This window comes from Tetrao urogallus, assembly GCF_951394365.1.
Source record: "Tetrao urogallus genome assembly, chromosome: 8".
Taxonomy (NCBI): domain Eukaryota; kingdom Metazoa; phylum Chordata; class Aves; order Galliformes; family Phasianidae; genus Tetrao; species Tetrao urogallus.
Genome location: NC_136821.1, coordinates 13,844,883 through 13,862,280, shown reverse-complemented (window position 1 = coordinate 13,862,280; position 17,398 = coordinate 13,844,883). Strand labels below are relative to the sequence as shown.

The 17,398-nt window shown below is 50.1% G+C and overlaps 1 protein-coding gene across 1 annotated transcript; it reads left to right on the top strand.

Moving 5' to 3' along the window:
- Positions 1–365: 365 nt before the first annotated feature.
- Positions 366–16,756, top strand: IGFBP5 (insulin like growth factor binding protein 5; the record flags this gene model as incomplete). The annotated part of the gene is made up of 4 exons (XM_079539449.1): positions 366–696; positions 15,780–16,006; positions 16,148–16,267; positions 16,625–16,756. The coding sequence occupies 4 exons, from the start codon at positions 366–368 to the stop codon at positions 16,754–16,756; spliced, it is 810 nt and encodes a 269-aa protein (XP_079395575.1).
- Between the last annotated feature and the right edge of the window lie 642 nt (positions 16,757–17,398).

Sequence of the window (17,398 nt, the reverse complement as noted above, 5' to 3'; positions counted from 1 at the left end):
GTGCAACCTTCTCTCCCTTTCCCTCCTCCTCCCCTCCCTTTCTCTTTCTGCGCTCCCGCGGATCGCCGTGCAAGTCCCCATTTCCAGGCGAAAAAAGAAAGAAAAAGACTCAAAGCAAACCTAGACCCTCTCCCACAGCCAAAAGAAAAGCGGGAGGCTCTCGCACCCCGAGAATAACCCTCAGCCTGGGGTGCCCGCAAACAGGGGTTGCGCTTTCAGCCGCTTTTCTTTTTTAAATTCTCCAGTTTTCTTTTTTTTCTTTTTCCTCCCCCTCTCCCGGAGGGGCCAAGCGGGAAGCAGACGTCCCCCGCCCCCGCCGGCGGCAGCCCCGCGCCCCGTCCCGCAGCATCCATCCCCCCGCCGCGATGCTGCTGCGGCTCCTGGTGCTGCTGGGCGCCTGCCCGGGGCTCTCGCGGTGCCTGGGTTCCTTCGTTCAGTGCGAACCGTGCGACGGCAAAGCTCTGTCGCTCTGCCCTCCGCCGCCGCTGGGCTGCGAGCTGGTGAAGGAACCGGGCTGCGGCTGCTGCCTCACCTGCGCCCTGCCCGCCGGGCAGCCCTGCGGCGTCTACACCGAGCGCTGCGCCCGAGGGCTCCGCTGCCTGCCCCGCCAGGGCGAGGAGAAGCCGCTGCACGCCCTGCTCCACGGCACCGCCGTCTGCCTCAGCGAGAAGAGCTACCGCGAGCAAGCCAAGGCCGGTGAGTGCCCCGCGGCCGAACAGCCGCTCTCCTCTGCGCCCATCCTCCCGCTGCCCCCCTCCCCTCCATCCCCGCCTGCCTTTCCCTCTTCCGGGAGCGCTTCCGCACCCTCCCGCTTTGCTTTTCCGCCCTCCCGGCTGCTCCCTTTCCAGCTTTCCGCTTGCTTTTCCACTCCCTCCCTCCGGTTGCTCTTCCCTGCCCCCGCCGGCCGCTTTCCCATCCTTCCGGCTGCATTTTCCAGAGTTCCAGGTGCTCTTCTGTGCCCTCGCTCGCTTTTCCACCTTTCCAGCTGTGTGCCGTCCTTCTGTTCTCTTTCCATCCCCAGCTGCTCTTCCTTTCCCCCTCCCCACCATGTTCTTCCATCCCCCTCCACCACCACCACCACCACCACCACCAGCAGCTGCTTTGCCACCCTTTCAGTCGCACTGCCATCCTTCCACCCTTCTTCTCCCTCTCTTTCTCACATCCCCTGGCAGCTCTTTCATCCTTATTTATTTACTTATGCTATTTCCTCATCCCTTCCTCTCCCCACTCCTCTGTCAGCTGCCTCCCAAGCCCCCAGTTGCTTTTCCAGCTTTCCAGCTGCTCTCCACCACTGCCACTTCCCCTGGTTGTTGTGCCATCCTCCTACTGCTTTACTGCTTTCTCAGCTACTTTCTCATCATTCCAACTGCTCTTCCACCCCCCTCCCTACCTCCCCCCCCTCACCTCCCCCCCCCCCCACCTCTTTTTCCATCCTCTCAGCTGCCCTTCCATTCCTTCGGACCACTTTACCCATCTTTCCCATCCATGCCCTGGCTGAATCTCCTGTTGCATCATCTCACATCCCCCTGCCTCTGGGTTGACCCATTCCTAGGAGAGTTTTCTTTCCCCACTTCCCAGCTGCATCTGCATCTGAGTCCTTTCCCAGCTGAATCCTTTCCACCTTTCCTTCATCTCCATCCTTGCCCTCTCCCTGACCTCCTTTCTCTCCACCTTGCTCTTGGGCTCTGCAGCTTGAGCTCCAGGGGATCATTGCATCCCTCAAACCCTCCTGCTTTGGTATTCAGACTTTCTCTTTCACCTTGTTGCAGCCTGCTCCTGGCTGCCTGCTGCTGGGCATCTTTGTTGGGCAAAGAGCTTTAGCACTGGGAGGTGAAAAGAGCAGGTGCATTAGGAACAGGGAATCTGAATGCAAAAAAGAATGACAGTGTAGCTAACAGCCAGAAAGAACACATTAAAAGCAAGTATGAAGGCTGGCATGGTAGCACTAGTGCAAAGCCAAGCTGAAATGCTTGCACCTTGCACGTGACAAAAGCATGAACGCAAGTGCTGCTTCACTTGGATGCTTGCTGCACTCCCACTGCAGGATCTGTGGCTGCTTCAGGGTTGATTCCCCCTGTGCAACACTTCTGTGTTTCTGCCATGGCATACAGGAGGGCAGGGAGGGGTCAAAGGGACCCAGGAAACCACTTGGCAAAAAAAAAAAAAAAAAAAAAAAAAAAAAGCAGAACCAAGGCTCCCCAAGTCTTTTTGGCCCAGGAAAACATCATTTTTGCTTGTTAGCAAGCTGCTGCTTATACCAGCACAATGAGAGTCCACTTCTCCTTTCCAGCACCTAATAAATCTTGATGCATTTAGTATTTTTTCCTTATTGCTACTTGTACTGTTATGCGCCATCCTTCAGAGCAAACGCAATTTCTGTGTGTGTGTGTGTGTATATACATCAACATATCACTTTCCCTGCATCAAATGACAAAAAGTGTCTATCCTCCCCTAAAACTGACCAGAAACAGCAAAGCTGAGCTCAGCCTTCTGCAGGGGACCTGGACGAAGCAAGAGCCATGGGACGTGTGGGGAGCAGAGCAGGAAGCCAGGAGCCCTTTTCCCATCCTGAAGTGCAGGAGGTAGCTCAGAACCCACTCCCAGATGAGCTGTGCAGAGCATCCCGCAGTGTGTCACCCGCTGGGTTTATTTCCCTCAGTTGTATGTCTGGGAGGCAGTGTGGTTGGGACAGCAAGCCCTGTAGTGAGGGCAGAGCTGAGCCTTGTACACATAGCCAGCATGCCCTCTGCAGTCTGAAATACCCAACAGACCTTTGTCTCTTAGCTTCTTACATGAATCTCCTTAAGTTCCACCTGCCCGAGGAGTCTGGTCCTTTAGCGGGTGCTCTGCATGCAGAACGTGCCTGGTCTCCTGGTAACATTGCTGCTTTTGGTTAGCTTGGGGTGGGAGCACCCTCAGAAGAAACACAGAGGGCAGTAGGACAGAGGGTGCAGGTTTGTTGCAAAACCACTGCTGGCACTACTTGAGCTTTGAGTTTGTACCCGAGTGCCACAGGGGCTCATTTCAGTGGGTTTTGGTTGAGCTCCAGTGGGGGATGCTTTGCAAGAGGCAGAGTGGCAGGTTTCTCCCCAGCTTTGCCAAAAATTAAAAAAAATAAAAAATAAATAAAAAATAAATCAGGAATTCCTGAGGATGGGAGAAGGAAAAAACTCTCTTGGCATTCGGCTGGTAGTGTGTGAGAACAAAGTATATTTTCATAGGCGTGTTCCTAAGCAACGGGGCAAGGAAAGAAATGAAGTTTGACTTGAACGCTCCGGCCTCTGCCAGTTTGGCCAGCAGCACGAGGACTGTGTGCTGGGGGAGCTGGCTGGGCCCTCCGATTTATCAGTGACCAAAATTGGCCCTGAGCTGTGAAATGCTGAGAAAGAATCGGCACTCTGCAGAATGAACTACGGGACAGTGGCAAGGACAAGATCTAACTGCATTTCTATCTGTTTCTGCGCTCGTGCTGGCTGAGCTGAAAATCACAGATGCTTTCCTCCTTATAGCCAAGGTGGAGGCACAAGGAGAACAGTGCAGGAGCACAGGGCTGGAGGCCAGGCTTGGCTCTGCAGCTGAGCAGATGTTTTGCGTGGGGACAGGATGCTCCTGGGCACTGTGCCTCAGTTTCCTCTTCTGTGAGCTGGGCACAGTGGTGCTGAGAAACGCTATGCAGGATGTGCTGCTGGCTGGCAAATGGGTCGGAAATGAAAGCAAATGTAGGATTAAAGGGCTTTGGTAATGCTTGTTTTAAGTAGGCTGATGTGTAGGTAGTGACAGGATGGTCCCTGCAGTCCTGGCTGGCACAGCAGCCAGACACTGTCCTTTACCGAAAGCCAAACACCACTGCTGCGCTGTAATTGATGTTCCTGGTTTTAAAAAAAAAAGAAAGAAAGAAAGAAAGAAAGAAAAACCATGAATGAGCTTCATTTATGGCACAAGCTTCAGGATTCTGGGTTTGCTCTGTTTGGTTTAGGTTTTGTTTGAAACTCACCACGTCTTTCCATTCCGCTGCCCTGCGCTCCCGCCAGACTTCCTCCTGCTGACACAGCAAGGTCAGGCCGAGCGCCGGGAGCACGGGGCACCGAGCACAGCCTGCCGCCCCAAACGGGCTGCTGGAAAAACAAAGGTTGTCAAATATTTCCTTCTCCTCTGCCGTTCCTTCGCTTTCTAGAAAGCAAGCGAGACTTGGCAAGTTTCCCCACGAAACCGTGAGCCAATGATAACCAGGAGGGGAAGGGAGGGGGGGGGGGTGTGTGCAGAATTAGCGCTAAGAAAATTGTCTTTGCTGCGTCAGCTGGAAGCAGGAGGAGGAGGAGGGCTGCAGAGCCCAGGTTTTCTGCAGCTTGCATTGGGTGCAGTCCCTCATCCAGCCTGACACGTTCCCCACCCCGCTTCTCTTCCTCCTCCCTTGGCTCGGAGATGCAGGATGTGGATATAGGGTTTTGAGGTGGGCAGCAGCTATGGGATTGGGGTGCAGAGCCAAGCACAGGATCCTTTGTGCAAAGAGCTTCTGACCTGTCAAGGCAAAAGCTACAGAACAGGCCTGCAAAGCCTCCTGTCCAAAACAGGAAAAACCCCATTTTTCTTCTCATCTGAAGTTTCAACAACAATATCAATATATTAAAAAAAAAAAAAAAAAAGGTGAAATCCATCAGGTGCCAGCAAGAAAGCTGGGTTTCTGTGGTGTGCATGTATGGGGGTGGGAGCAAGGGGTGGTTCAAACAGGAAAGGAGGGGCCTTGGCTGGAGAGTCTTTTCGGCAGCCTGGTTTCTAAGGAAGAAGCAAGAATATTAAGTAGCTGATCCAAACGAAATTCCTGCCTGGTGCCAGCAAAGTTCACCGGAGCAGAGACGTGGCTCTGTGCGTGCGTGCGTGCGCGAGTGATGGAGCGACTCCAAGCTCCCGCGCACGGCTGTCAGCCTGGACCGGCTCCCAGGGAGCCCGCCCAGAGCTGTACCACTGCCTGCAGTGCTGGGGCTGGCCTTACATGGGAGCCTCTGCAGCTAGGAGGGATGCTGGAGGCAGGCAGTGTGCCTCCTGCCGTCAGTGCTCGCGTACCAGCATCCCGTGCCTGGCACACGTTTGGCACACGCATGTCGGTACAGCAGGGAGGAGAGGCAGTGAGTCGGCTGTACTTGCACGCAGAGCACGGTGCTCTGCTTCCTCCTAACGTCCACTGCGAGCTTTGCTCCCTGCACTGAACAGCTCTGCGCCAAGTTGTTACGGCCGTGGTGGCTCCCGGTGCTCCTCACCCAGACTGGGAAGGCCGGCAACAGAGGACAAGCCGTAGAAAAATGTTGTGACTTGTTTTTCACTTGCACTAACTCAGGGCAGATATAATAGCCCATAGTATGGCAAATCTTGCCTGTATTTTTTCCCTAGTAGTGTTAATTCAAGGTCAGACGTAAATGAAAGGGGAACTTGGTTTGAGCACACCTGCCCCTCAACGTGGGCTGCTGATCAGCAGAGTTATTATGCACAGGGAAGATACGCATGTGAACATACACATACATGTACCCTTGTTCACACACCCACACATGCCTGCACAAACATTTAATGTCTGCAGCATTTTTGTCTTTGGGGGCAGAATGGTTTCCTGGAAGCACACATAAATCTCTCTTACGTGGTTCTGCTTAACGACTAGAACATGGGTGTTTGGCCATAAAGATCAGATACTGACACACAGAGCAGCCTACCCTTTCCTCCCACTAAGGACTGCAATGAGATGCAGCAGGTGAGCATATCAACAGGAGGTAAGGGGAGATAGAGGCAAGATAGTTCTCCGCCAGCTGCATGGATCTGAGTTCACATGCCATGCTTGGAATTGTGGGCTGTATTTTCTGGAGGGACTAACTCTGTGTAAAGTACTCTGACAGCCTGAGTAACTGGAGATAGCCCAGTGAAGGTGTGGACAGGCTGTGGCTTGCTGAGGGCTGTCCATCCTCTCTGGCTATCCATCCATCTCCTGCTCCATGCCAGGACTGAAGAATATGTGCAGGGAGCTGTGGTGACTGGTGCTGGGAGTCCGCAAGCTTCTCTTTGCCAAGGTAGTAACATGTGGCCTTTGGGAATCTGGGAAATGAGACCTGAATTGGGAAAAGATGGCAATTTTGGTGAGACGTGGCAAACTGAGGACAGGAGAAATAACTTCCAGTGTTGAGGAGGGGCATGCAGCAGGAAGATAGGGTGCATGCAAAGATCAAAAATGACACAGAGTTTGGCTTCCCTAGCAGCCTGCATAATAACTGCGTAGTAAAGAGGCTTTTTACAGGTAAAAAAAAAAAGATTGGTATAATCTGCTTATCCTCAGGACAGGTGTAGCAAAAGTCACAAGGATGCTCTGCTGTAAGGAGGAGAGGGCAACCTCCGGGCTGGGTGCCCTCAGGGCTATGTGCTGGAGGCCAGGAGGCCACAGAACAGCTGTGCTCATGGTCCCAGGCCCCAGGGATGCCACTGCAGTTTGCCAGGCACAGGTTACACTGTGTGTCAGCCTGTCTGGGAAGGGTCACATCACATCTGATGAAAAAGTGGTGAAATCCCCTGTCGTCTCCCCACTGCTCCCCCCACCAAACACTCTCTTTCTACTCCTTCAGCTGTGTAGCCAAGGCAACTCTCAGCAAGATGTTGTTTTTGAAGTGGTTCTTTGATGCTGGTGATCTAAGGGGACCCCTTAGTGTTTATGTCAATCCACCTGCTCGCAGTTAATCCTAGCAGGAGCCAGCATAATGTGTTTGCAGAAATTTGGGACTCTCAGTGGTTTGATGTAGGCAAGTTTGCTCTCAAGGAAGCTATTTCTCAGCATGTTCTGAAGGATCTGCTGTCTGCTTATGATGTTTCCAGGACAAGTGTGCAAACTGCTCATCAGTCCAAGCTCCACTGGCTGCGCATCATTCCCAAGCAAGGCTTGATCCTGAAAGATGCTATGTACCTTTTTCCCATGACTGAGATCCAGAGCAACATAGGCACCTAATCCCCTCCATGGGAGCCAGCTACCTCAGTCTTCGAAAGACTGAAGAGGAAAACCTAGAGATGCTGTTGTAGGACTGGAAAGCATTTCCAATTGCATTTTGAAAGCAATTCCAAGCTGCCCGCCTTGAGGGCTGTTATTGCAGAGTTTGGTTTGTTTGCTTGCTGGATGGACACTGGTTCACTGATGGAGATAATTGTTATGTTGATGGAGATAGCTTGTCTGGTTGCTATTTAAGGGGGAGAAGGAAATCCTGACAGATACTTAGGAAATGATCCTCCAGCTAAACAAGAGAAGGAATGTATCTTAAAGGTAATACTGGGGGCAAAGTTGTCCTATAGTTTTTTTTTGTTTGTTTGTTTTTTGTTTTTAAAAAAAAAAAACAGTATAAATATTTTCTTTTTCCAATCTGGATGGAAGTTGCCCTCTGAAGATAATTGAATTTACAGACCCTTTCATTATTCTTGCTTAAGAAATTAGATGTTATGCATTGGACTAATGATGAAACCCTAGTAATTAAGCCAGTGAATGGTGATGGAACCTGGCTTTCACTTTTTAATTTAAAAGAGATGCAGGAAAAGTGAAGAAAAAAAAAAGTTTTATTAGGAAATCTCATAACCGTGTAGCAATCACAATAGACATCCATGTGGCTGTAACATTCCCTTTCATTTGTGGCTGAAGAAATAGCAAAAGTGGGGGAAATTTTACTGCATCATTTCATAGCCATTTCAGTATTCAGTTATTTTTTTTTATAACAGCCAGGGAGGCTTGAAGTTGTGGGGAAAAACAACAGCAAAGTGCAGCAGGGAATTGGTTCTGGAAAGACTCAAGACCTGTTAGTGTGATCTGAGTTTCAGACCCCCAAATGGAGACCTGTATACTGTATCCTGTATACTTTGTTGCATTGAGGAAATCTTGATGTTTTTTAACATTGAAAAGCATCTTTGCATACTGATGGACCAAGAGAAGTTGGTTGGGTTACGCCACAGTACAGTGCAGGGAGGGAGATGGCAAGGAGGGGCAAAAGCAACAGTTCAGTTCAGGCTTGAGCGAGTTTCTTCTTAGCAATATTGCCGGAGTGCGAACATCAAACTTCTGGTACTGTTTTGTGGTACTTCTTAAGTGAATGGAGAGATGAAATAATGGCGAGACCTACCCAGCCCAGCTTTCTGACAGAGGGACCACTAAGGAAGCAGAAGGGAGGCCTGAGGGCAGAGGTGGAAATCTCATCAGTGGAGCTCATAAAAGTCAGGTCGGACAGTACATGTGACAATGTGTCATCTGGTGCTGACACAGAGATGAGCAATGAGTGATCTCACAGATCTTTTCCATCTGGTTTAAGGCAGAGCTGTGAAAGTTGGGCTGAAGTCCTAGAAACTCTTCCAGGCTCAGCGGGAGGTTGCAGTCATAGCTGCACGTGTGAAATATTTGTGGGGTTTGACCAGTTCTCATTCAGCATCTCAAACAGGTGCATCTCCAGATTCCATCAAACACACCTTCACCTCCTTCTACAGGGAGGCAAAAGGCTTCCTTATGAAGGAAGGAGGTATGAAGGGTTGGAAGAAAACCCCAGCAGCAGTTGCTTTTCAGGTCGTCTCAGCTGGTAGCCAGATGAGCAGTTCAGTCCCTTTTGTTTTCATTCAGAAGATGAGAAAGCACTTTTGTTTTTCATGAAGGGATTTCCTTTCTTTTTGCCACAGCTAAGCCTCTTGGAGAAACTGTCAGTAAACAGTTGAATGATGTTTGTTGGGAGCTTCTCCAGATTTTTACCATCAGTTACAGAGACAGTCATGCAATCTTCTGTCCTGAGTTTTCCTTCTCCACTTTTTCTGCTCTTAGTTTCTTGGCAGCATGATATCTTCTTCAGTGCCTTTATTGCAACCAGTGGAATCTGCCACTAGGGTGGATTTGTTGGAAAGCATACAAGACTAAGAAAGACTCAATGATTTCATCCTTTCCAGGAAGAAAAAGTATATCTTGGTCACTATGCTGTTGCAAGATGATTTATTTAGATTTCTCTGGATCATTCTTCAACTCATTTCTCAGATTCTTCTGCAGCTTCAGCATATGGAATGGGAAACATCTGCAGACTCCAGATGATGTGAAAGAAATATGTTTTATCTTCCTATCATCAGTGCATCAGCTACAGGAGCTTTTTGATGTAAATCTGATCCTGAAATACTTCCTTCCTCTCCACCTGCCAGTTCAGTTCCCTGGCAGATAACTTTGTTCACGAAGTGTCAGGCTGATACAAGCAGCTATCTAGAAGCAGAGTGCCTGCAATTTTCAAGATGGTGCACATCAACATTACTTAATTGAGATAGATGGATGTTTATTCATTTTTTAGGAGGAAGAGACTGAAAAGTTTCCTAACCCAGTTACTTGTTGGGTATTTTAGGTTGCATCTTATCAGAAACAATTGGATTGCCACAGTGAACCACAAATTTGGTCACACTGACGTTAACCACAAACCCTCACCCCAACTCTGTGTGCCTTACATACACAGTGCAAACTCTAAAACCTGTGTTGAGAACTGATCTCAGTCAGATTTGAGAGCTCTCTGGAGAGAATGAGCCAAAGCAAAGACACCACCTCTTGGTGAGCCCCAGTCATTGCTTCTGCATGTTAGGTCAGAAACTGCCCAGCTCACCAGCTGATACCCAAGCCCAGCTCTTCCAGCACAGCGTGGATGCTTGGAGCCTGCTGAACTAACAGCTAGCACATGTAGGGAAGGAAATGTTGTCATGGAGCTACCCATATCTAAACCTGCTTTTCTACTTGCTCTGGAGAGTTGCTCCCAGGGAGTTTTACTTTGTGGCTGCAGCAAGGAAAGTCAGCTCAGGGAAGTATCATTTGTTACACAACTGCACTGATCCTTCTGTATGCTTCTAGCTGCCAGAGCTTTACCTCTCCCACCTTCTTGGCATTTGCTGGCAGGGCATAGAACTAGTGCTGACCTGGAGATCCGTTCCTACAGATAGGCCCTCTGCTTCCATAGCAGAACTAAACACAAGCTGGTTCCCTTGAGAGCTTCTTCCCACATGCTGAGCTGCATTTCTTCTCCATCCGGCTTTGTGTGAGGACACCAAGGTCATCAGGACAATGATCTCCCTTTCCCATGAATCCTGTGTGAACCTGGGGGCAGCCCAAGCACCTGATATTCACGCTCTGCAGGTGAGCCCTGGCTGATGCAGCAGAATCTGCATCCACAGGTTTCTGCTGAGACATTAATCTCCTGAGAAAAGAGCTGGTCTTCCAGGCTATTTCAGCAAAGCTCAAGCAATACCTTGAGAGAAAAAAAGCCCCAGCATAGTACATCCCTTTGCCATCTGTCTCCAAGGCTCTTCAGGTGTTCCTGAGCATCCTGCTGGGTCTCAGCTTAATAAAATGAGATAAGTCTTAACCTAGAGTTGAGTACTTCTAGCCGTCTGGCTGCTTTTCCATCCCCTCCCTGAGCTTGGTCCCACCAGGCCATAGACTTCTCTTAAATATTGTCTCTGTAGCACAAGAAAGTAAGGTCCTAGAGACATTCTTCATGCTGTCATAGGGATTTAAGGCAACAAGGTATCCCGAAGCTCTTTTTCAAAAGCATCTGTAGTTTTTGGACTGTGTTTTGACTACTAAAGACTTACTTGCATCAGTCACCAGGTCACAAAGGTAATTTGCTTATTTTTGCAGCTCTTTAGCTAATTCCAAATAGGAAGGAAATAGAGTGTGGGTTTTCTTAACAGTGCACCTGTATATGTAAGACAGTTTGGCACAGCTTCCCATGAGAGGTGCATCATAATCCTCAGATAGACCCATACTGAAGAGGCAATGGGATTTACCTTTCTTAACTTCAGCTTAAGTGAGACCAATGGAGTCACAGGAGGAGAGACTGCGGCCTCCAGAAATGCGATGTTCCACCCTAAAACCAGAACCTTAGCCAAATGATGGGGCTTACTGCAGTTTGGAGGGTGCAATATCCCCACAATGACCAAGACATGGCGTTTAGCCATCCAAAAGCTTCTGTGTCAGGTCTGTTGTAAATGCCTGTTGCACATGTTGTGGTCTCAGAGGGGGTGGGATGGCCATCAGCAGAAGTTGTCCTTTCCAAGCCAGGCTGCTATTTTCCAGCCCTTCTTAGTGTGTGGTGCCTCCTCCCAGTCTCTCATCGCCTTCAAGCCTCACAAGCGTGCTCCCACACCGACCCACCACTGAATCTCCACAAAAGCACAAAAGTTCGTCAAAAGTCCAAGCTGTGTTGCAGCTGGCTCTCCTGCAGCCAACACCCTGGGCTAGTGGAGGGACTGGCTGCAGCCTGCATCCCTGGCCCTGGCTGTTCCTCCTCCTTGGCTGGATGGCCGCTGCGGCCGCCTGACATCACTGGCTGACTTCACCGGGCGGTGGTCCATGGCAGTGACCCCAGCCCTGGGCATCATGCCGGAGCCAGCTCTGTGCTCATCCAAGCAGGGCTGGGGGTCATTCATCACCACGCTGTAAGTTGTGCCTGCTGTGAAAATGTAAATGAGTTTTTCTTTATTAGGATGGTGAATAGGCTGGTCCTTGTGGACTTTGGGGAGCTCAGCAATGCTTTTGCTCAGTTGTGCTCTCTGGCTGCCAAAGGGTGCAAGATGGGCTGACCCTCCTGCTCTGCATCCCATTCCTGCCTGCCCATTGGGAATGCAAACACTGTCCCTATATGCTGAAGGAGGGATTTTTACTTTCATCTCTTGGTCAAAGATGTAAGTGCAGGCTGGAGAAGAACTTGCCTGCCCATCCCAAGTTTTAGTGTGGGTCAGGAGTCAGGACAAACAGGGGAAATACACAAAGTGAATTATTACTGGCCAGAGACCTGAGCCCAGAATTCCTGCATAAAATCCAATCTAAAGAAAAATAGGCACATCTTTTACATTACCTGCAAGTGTTGATGCTGCTTTCAGGGGCAGCACCAATGTTTCTCCTCTCCCAGCCACAAGCAGCCAAGGGAAGCTGCTTTCTGCTGCCCAGCCAGAAGCAACAGCAGAAAGGATAGAGATGGAGAAATGCTGTTTTTCCCATGCTGAAGTTTAACTAAGATCCCCATTGTATCTTTCTTTAGCACCTTCCTATTTAAATGGTGTATTATGTTAGTGCTGTAATTAGTAATAATCATGATAGTAATCAAATAGGCTGTTGAGAAAGATTGGAGGCAATAGTTGTGCCTGTACTTCTTAGGCGCACATGGCTTTTTTTCCAGTTTTTGAACAGGACAGCAAGTTCTCTAGCAGTGGCCTGTGGATGTATTGAGCACGGATCATTAGCAGCAGCAGTCAATAGGTACTTTTCCTACCTTCCTGCCAGAAACCAATGGAAATTACAAAAATTCAGGCCTTCCAGTCATTTGGAAAACACTTCCTGCTCAGCTCTGCAGTGCAAATGGGCAGGGAGGCAGTGTTCTCACACACCCACGTGCACACGCGCACACTGTGTGGGCTTCATGTGTGTCCAAAACCTCTGGAGCGTGAGAGAGGCGGGGCTGGATGGGGCTAGGTGTAAGGAGATGCACAGGCTGTCCCAGGTGGCGACTATCGAGGACAGCAGAAGAAATTTATGGTTTCCCTGTGACCAGTATTTTGCTGTTCTGTGTCCCTATTACACTGGAACGGTGGAAATAGTTCCTGGAGGGAAGGACTGCTAGAGAACTTGTCCTGGCCAGCCCTGACGCTAAGCCTTCAGCCCCTAGGGCAGGGGACAGCCCACACTCAGCTAAAGGTACATTCTGCCTCCCAGGGCTGATGGGAACCTGTACAAATTAGGACATCAGCAACACAGCCCTTCTGCTGACCTGACGCATGCTGGAGCCCTGCAGGTTGGTCTCCAGCTGTTCTCTGCTTTTTCCTTGGTTCCTCCATGGGTACCATAGCACCAGGACCAGAAACGAAGTCATGAGGTGGCTCTGAATTGACTTCAGTCTCCTGCCTTAGCCGTAGGGTCACCATCCCCTTGAGATGGCTGCAGCTGGAGCTCCACCTCCAGGCTAGTCAGTATCCTCAGCAATGTCACTCTTCAGTGTGGCCACCGAGTCTAGGACATCTGCTGAGAAATGATGACCTCCTGAAGTGTGTAGAGGAGTGTGTAGAAGGGATGACAGTGGTGAGACCCACCCACCTCCTGCTGTCCATGGAGCTGAGGCTGGGAGGTGTAGCCCTGCCTCTGCACACAGCCTGCCCACAACCCAGTCACCAGATGTAGCTGGGTTGGGGCCAGGTGTGAGGAGATGACAGGCTGTCCCCCTGTTGCCAGGGTGGATTGGAGTTGGCCCTGGCTGTAGGCAAGAAGGGGCTGAGGAACGAGCCAGTAGGTAAAGATGGGCTGGTGGACGATTCTTTGGAGATGCTGACACGGTTCTAGTGGCATGGGGTGGCTGCAGGTTGATGCAGGTTCAGATGGCTGAGGGGCAAGGGAGGGACTGGTGATAGACAGTGCTGCCCCAACTCTGACAATCCCCTCATGTTGACATCATGAAGGTCTCTCACCATCTGCCCAGAGCTTGTCAGGAGTTTGTATGTCAGGGACCTCTGCCCTTCAATTTGTCAAAATTGGCTTGTTAGTATCCAATTAGGGAACAGATGGACAGGTGCATGAGCTTCAGCCTTGTTGCTGGAGGAAATTAGGTTAAAAATCACCAGAGGGCAGAGAAAAGGCATCTATGGAGTTCTCACTGGGAGATACAGACCTAAACCAGGCACTGTTCTTTCCTCCATGACTGTCTGCATTCCAAGGGAGTCAAAAGGTGTTGGTTCCTTTGCTGCTTCTGCTCTGCAGGAAGAGCTGATCTCAGGTGGGAGCTGGGCAGCTTTCAGTGCTCACCAGCCCTTGTGCTCTTTGCAGAGTGCAGAGCTCCTTTGCTTCCCATCTGTTCTTGCCAAAAGGGCTCCTCCACATTAGCCCCTGGCTCCCAGCCCACTCTGGCTTTCTGGCAGCTTGCAGGAAGCAGAGGAACAAGGTGTTTGCAGAAGCTCAAGTTGCTGAGCATATGAGTGGACACAAGCTGCTGCAAACACCCACTGCATCACGATTCCAGGGGACTGGACACTCTGTGCTGTTTCTCTGAATCCTCACTACTGTGTCCTGTTTGTTATTTCAGGGCTGTCCAGGTAACCATGCCTCTCTTGTTTGTTACTGCACAGGTAATGAGCTGCAACCTGTCTTGTTCTTGTAGGGTTGCCTGCTACGAAAGGGCAGCTCAGGGATATGCCCTAGCAGTCAGTGCCAGGGGGCTCCAGGGACAGAAGAGGCAGTGTATCACTGCTATGGGTGGGCTTGTTCACTGAGGGTGTCTCATGGCTCCTTTCAGACCTTGGACTGCAGCAGCATCTTGTGGCAAAGTGTGCTTTTCGATTGCACTCTGTGCATTCCCAATATAATCAATCTCTTCCCTATCCCCTGTCCATTATCTCTTTATAATAGAGGAGTGACTTTGAAATCCTGCAACAAGGCAAAAATATGGGCACATGAATGTCATGGGGCAAATTGGCAAGAGGATCCTGTTCTGGATATACATGCAAGTCCCAAAGATGATGGATGGGATCATTTGTGTTGCTTTGGGTAGTTTGGAGGGTGCTGAGTCTGGTATGCCGATCAACCTGTGTTCTTGTGAAGAAAGAAAGAAATAGGAAGAAAAGAAAAGAAAATAAGAAAGAAAAAGGAGGCTGCTTTAGTAAATATGTGTCTATGGAAATCTTGCCAGCTTTGAAAAGTCGGAGTCCAGTGACTGGCCTGTCCCCTCAGCCATCTCCAGGGCCACCCACAGGTTGCATGCACCCATGTGCAGCCTGGTGGGCCAGCCACCTGCAGGGTCACTCCTGTCTTCCTTGTTGTTTCAGCCTCTCTGGTGCCTGTCATCCTGCTGCAGTGGCTTCTCCCATGCCTGCCTGTTGGTCCCAGCACAAACCTGGCAGCATCAGTACTGGACTTCTGGGAACCACGGGCTGGGAGACAGCAGCCTCAGGAGCTTTAAACCGTATTCAGATTTAGTCCAGATATAGCCCTTTTTCACTCTGGTGGCTGTACTAAAGGTCACAAGTCAGCTAAGTTTAGACTGTCATCAGCTCTCTCCTATATATATCCGAGTAGGGCTCCTGACTGCATCCATCCAGCGCAGGTCATGCTGAGGCGATGTGAGGGGGTGCAGAGGGCCATGGGCAGAGCCTAAATGTGTTCCTCCCTTGCCCCTGGTATCATCAGTGATAGCTGTGTTCAGGCAACATTACTCTGCAGCATTGCCTCTGGCTTTACCTGCATCACTGCAGGCTGACGACTTTGGTCAGTGTCTTCAGCATCACTGCCAATGTGTCTGTCCAGCAGTGTGGCAGTTTTGCTAATCGATAATCCTTGACTTTGGAGTCATCTTGTCTTTGAGTATCCCTGGCTTTTGTTCTTGCATCTGCAAGGTTGAGATGTGAGCTTATCACTTAATCCTCCTGCTATTGCTAAAGAGGGACTTCTCCCCCACATTTTGTGTCCTCTCTGGTCCTCTCTGGGTGAGGGATAACCATCCAGATAACCAGTCATTCTCTACTGAAACACTGAGAATCATGGTGGCTTTGTATGTAAGATCCCATTCAAGACCCCCCAGCTCCTCCATGCCCAGAAAGACACTTTCCTGTCCTGAGCTTGGGATCACATGAAATACACACCAAGTCCCAAAAACTTGGGATAAAACCAGGGCTATAGGAAGGAGATGGAAAAAGGCTTTCAAGGAGAGCATCTTTAGGCACAGGATTGGGCAAGCAAAACCCTTGTCATCTGCTGGAGGCCTGACAGTTCTGTATCCCTTTCCTTCCAGAACGGGAATCCCGTGAGCATGAGGAGCCGACCACATCGGAGATGACGGAGGAGACCTACCCACCCAAGGCCTACCGGCCCAAGCACGGCCGCCTCTCTGACCTCAAAGCTGAGGCTCTGAAGAAGGACCGCCGGAAGAAGCTGACCTTAGCCAAGTTTGTGGGCATGGCAGAGAACACAGCACATCCCCGCGTGGTCATCCCCGAGCTCCGGCAAGAATTTGAGCTGGTGGGTGCTGCCCACTTTGCCCCATGGAAGGGGGGCTGCGGAAGGGCTTTGTGCCTCTGGCAGGGGATGCCGGTAGGAGGGACCAGGGGACGTTCGCAGCTCAAGGCTCTCTGCCTAACATACTCTATTCCTCCCCCACAGGGCCCTTGCCGCAGGCACATGGAGGCCTCCCTGCAGGAGCTGAAAAGCAGCCAGCGGATGGTCCCTCGTGCTGTGCATCTCCCCAACTGCGACCGAAAGGGATTCTACAAGAGGAAGCAGGTAAGAGCCCTAAAGAGGCAGGGATGCTCCCCACACAGAGAGGCTTTATTCTGTCACAACCAGATGAAGAGAATTGAGGTTTTTCTTCTACTGGGCTAATGGGAAGATTGCAGTAAGCCTCTCCAGGCATGGTTGGTGGGGGTTGGCCTTGTTGGTGGCTCAGAGCATCCTCCAGCCTGAGTCTAGCATCCTGTAGGAGCAGGTGGAGTAAAAGGAAATGGAGAGCTCCAAGCTGGGAGATGGAGATGATGAAGTAAAAGAAGCAAAGCACGAGGCTGAGCCTCAGTCCTAGCACAAAGGAGGCATTGGAGGGTGGTGGCAAGCTCCTCATCTCTGCATTTGTGTGTCTCTCCCCAGTGCAAGCCCTCCCGGGGACGGAAGCGTGGGCTGTGTTGGTGTGTGGACAAATATGGCATGAAGCTGCCGGGGACTGACTACTTGAGTGGAGACCTGCAGTGTCACGCATTCGACAGCAGCAACGTGGAGTGAAGTCGCATCCCCTCCCTCTGCCCCATCACCACCCACCCAGGCTCCCTTCCACCCTCCCCTCCGCACCTCCCTGCGCCCCAGGACTCCGATTCCTTTCATCTCATGTAAGAAGAATAAAAGAGAGGAAAAGAAAAAAGAGAAAGAGAGGAACAGAACAAAAAAGATAAATAAGGGACAAAGAAAAGGAGAAAGGAAAAGAAAAAAAGAGAAGAAAGGAAAAGTTTAAAAAAAAAAACCACAAAGAAAAGAAAAGAAAAGAAAAGAAAAGAAAAGAAAAGAAAAGAAAAGAAAAGAAAAGAAAAGAAAAGAAAAGAAAAGAAAAGAAAAGAAAAGAAAAGAAAAGAAAAGAAAAGAAAAGAAAAGAAAAGAAAAGAAAAGAAAAGAAAAGAAAGGAAAAGAAAAGAAAAGGAAAAAGGAAAAAGGAAAGGAAAGAAGAAAAGAGAAATACAAACCCTGAAGAGACTGAGGACTCGGAATCTACAGCAGTGTCTTGACAACAAGGACTCAGCAAGGAAAGGACAGAGCCAGAGACAAGCCAGCTTTGGGTGCTCCGCCGTCCCGCACCTCTCCCTGTACTGCCTGCGCACCCCTGACGCCAAGCAGAGCCCACGCTGATGTAAAAAGCTCTCTGAGTTGGTGATT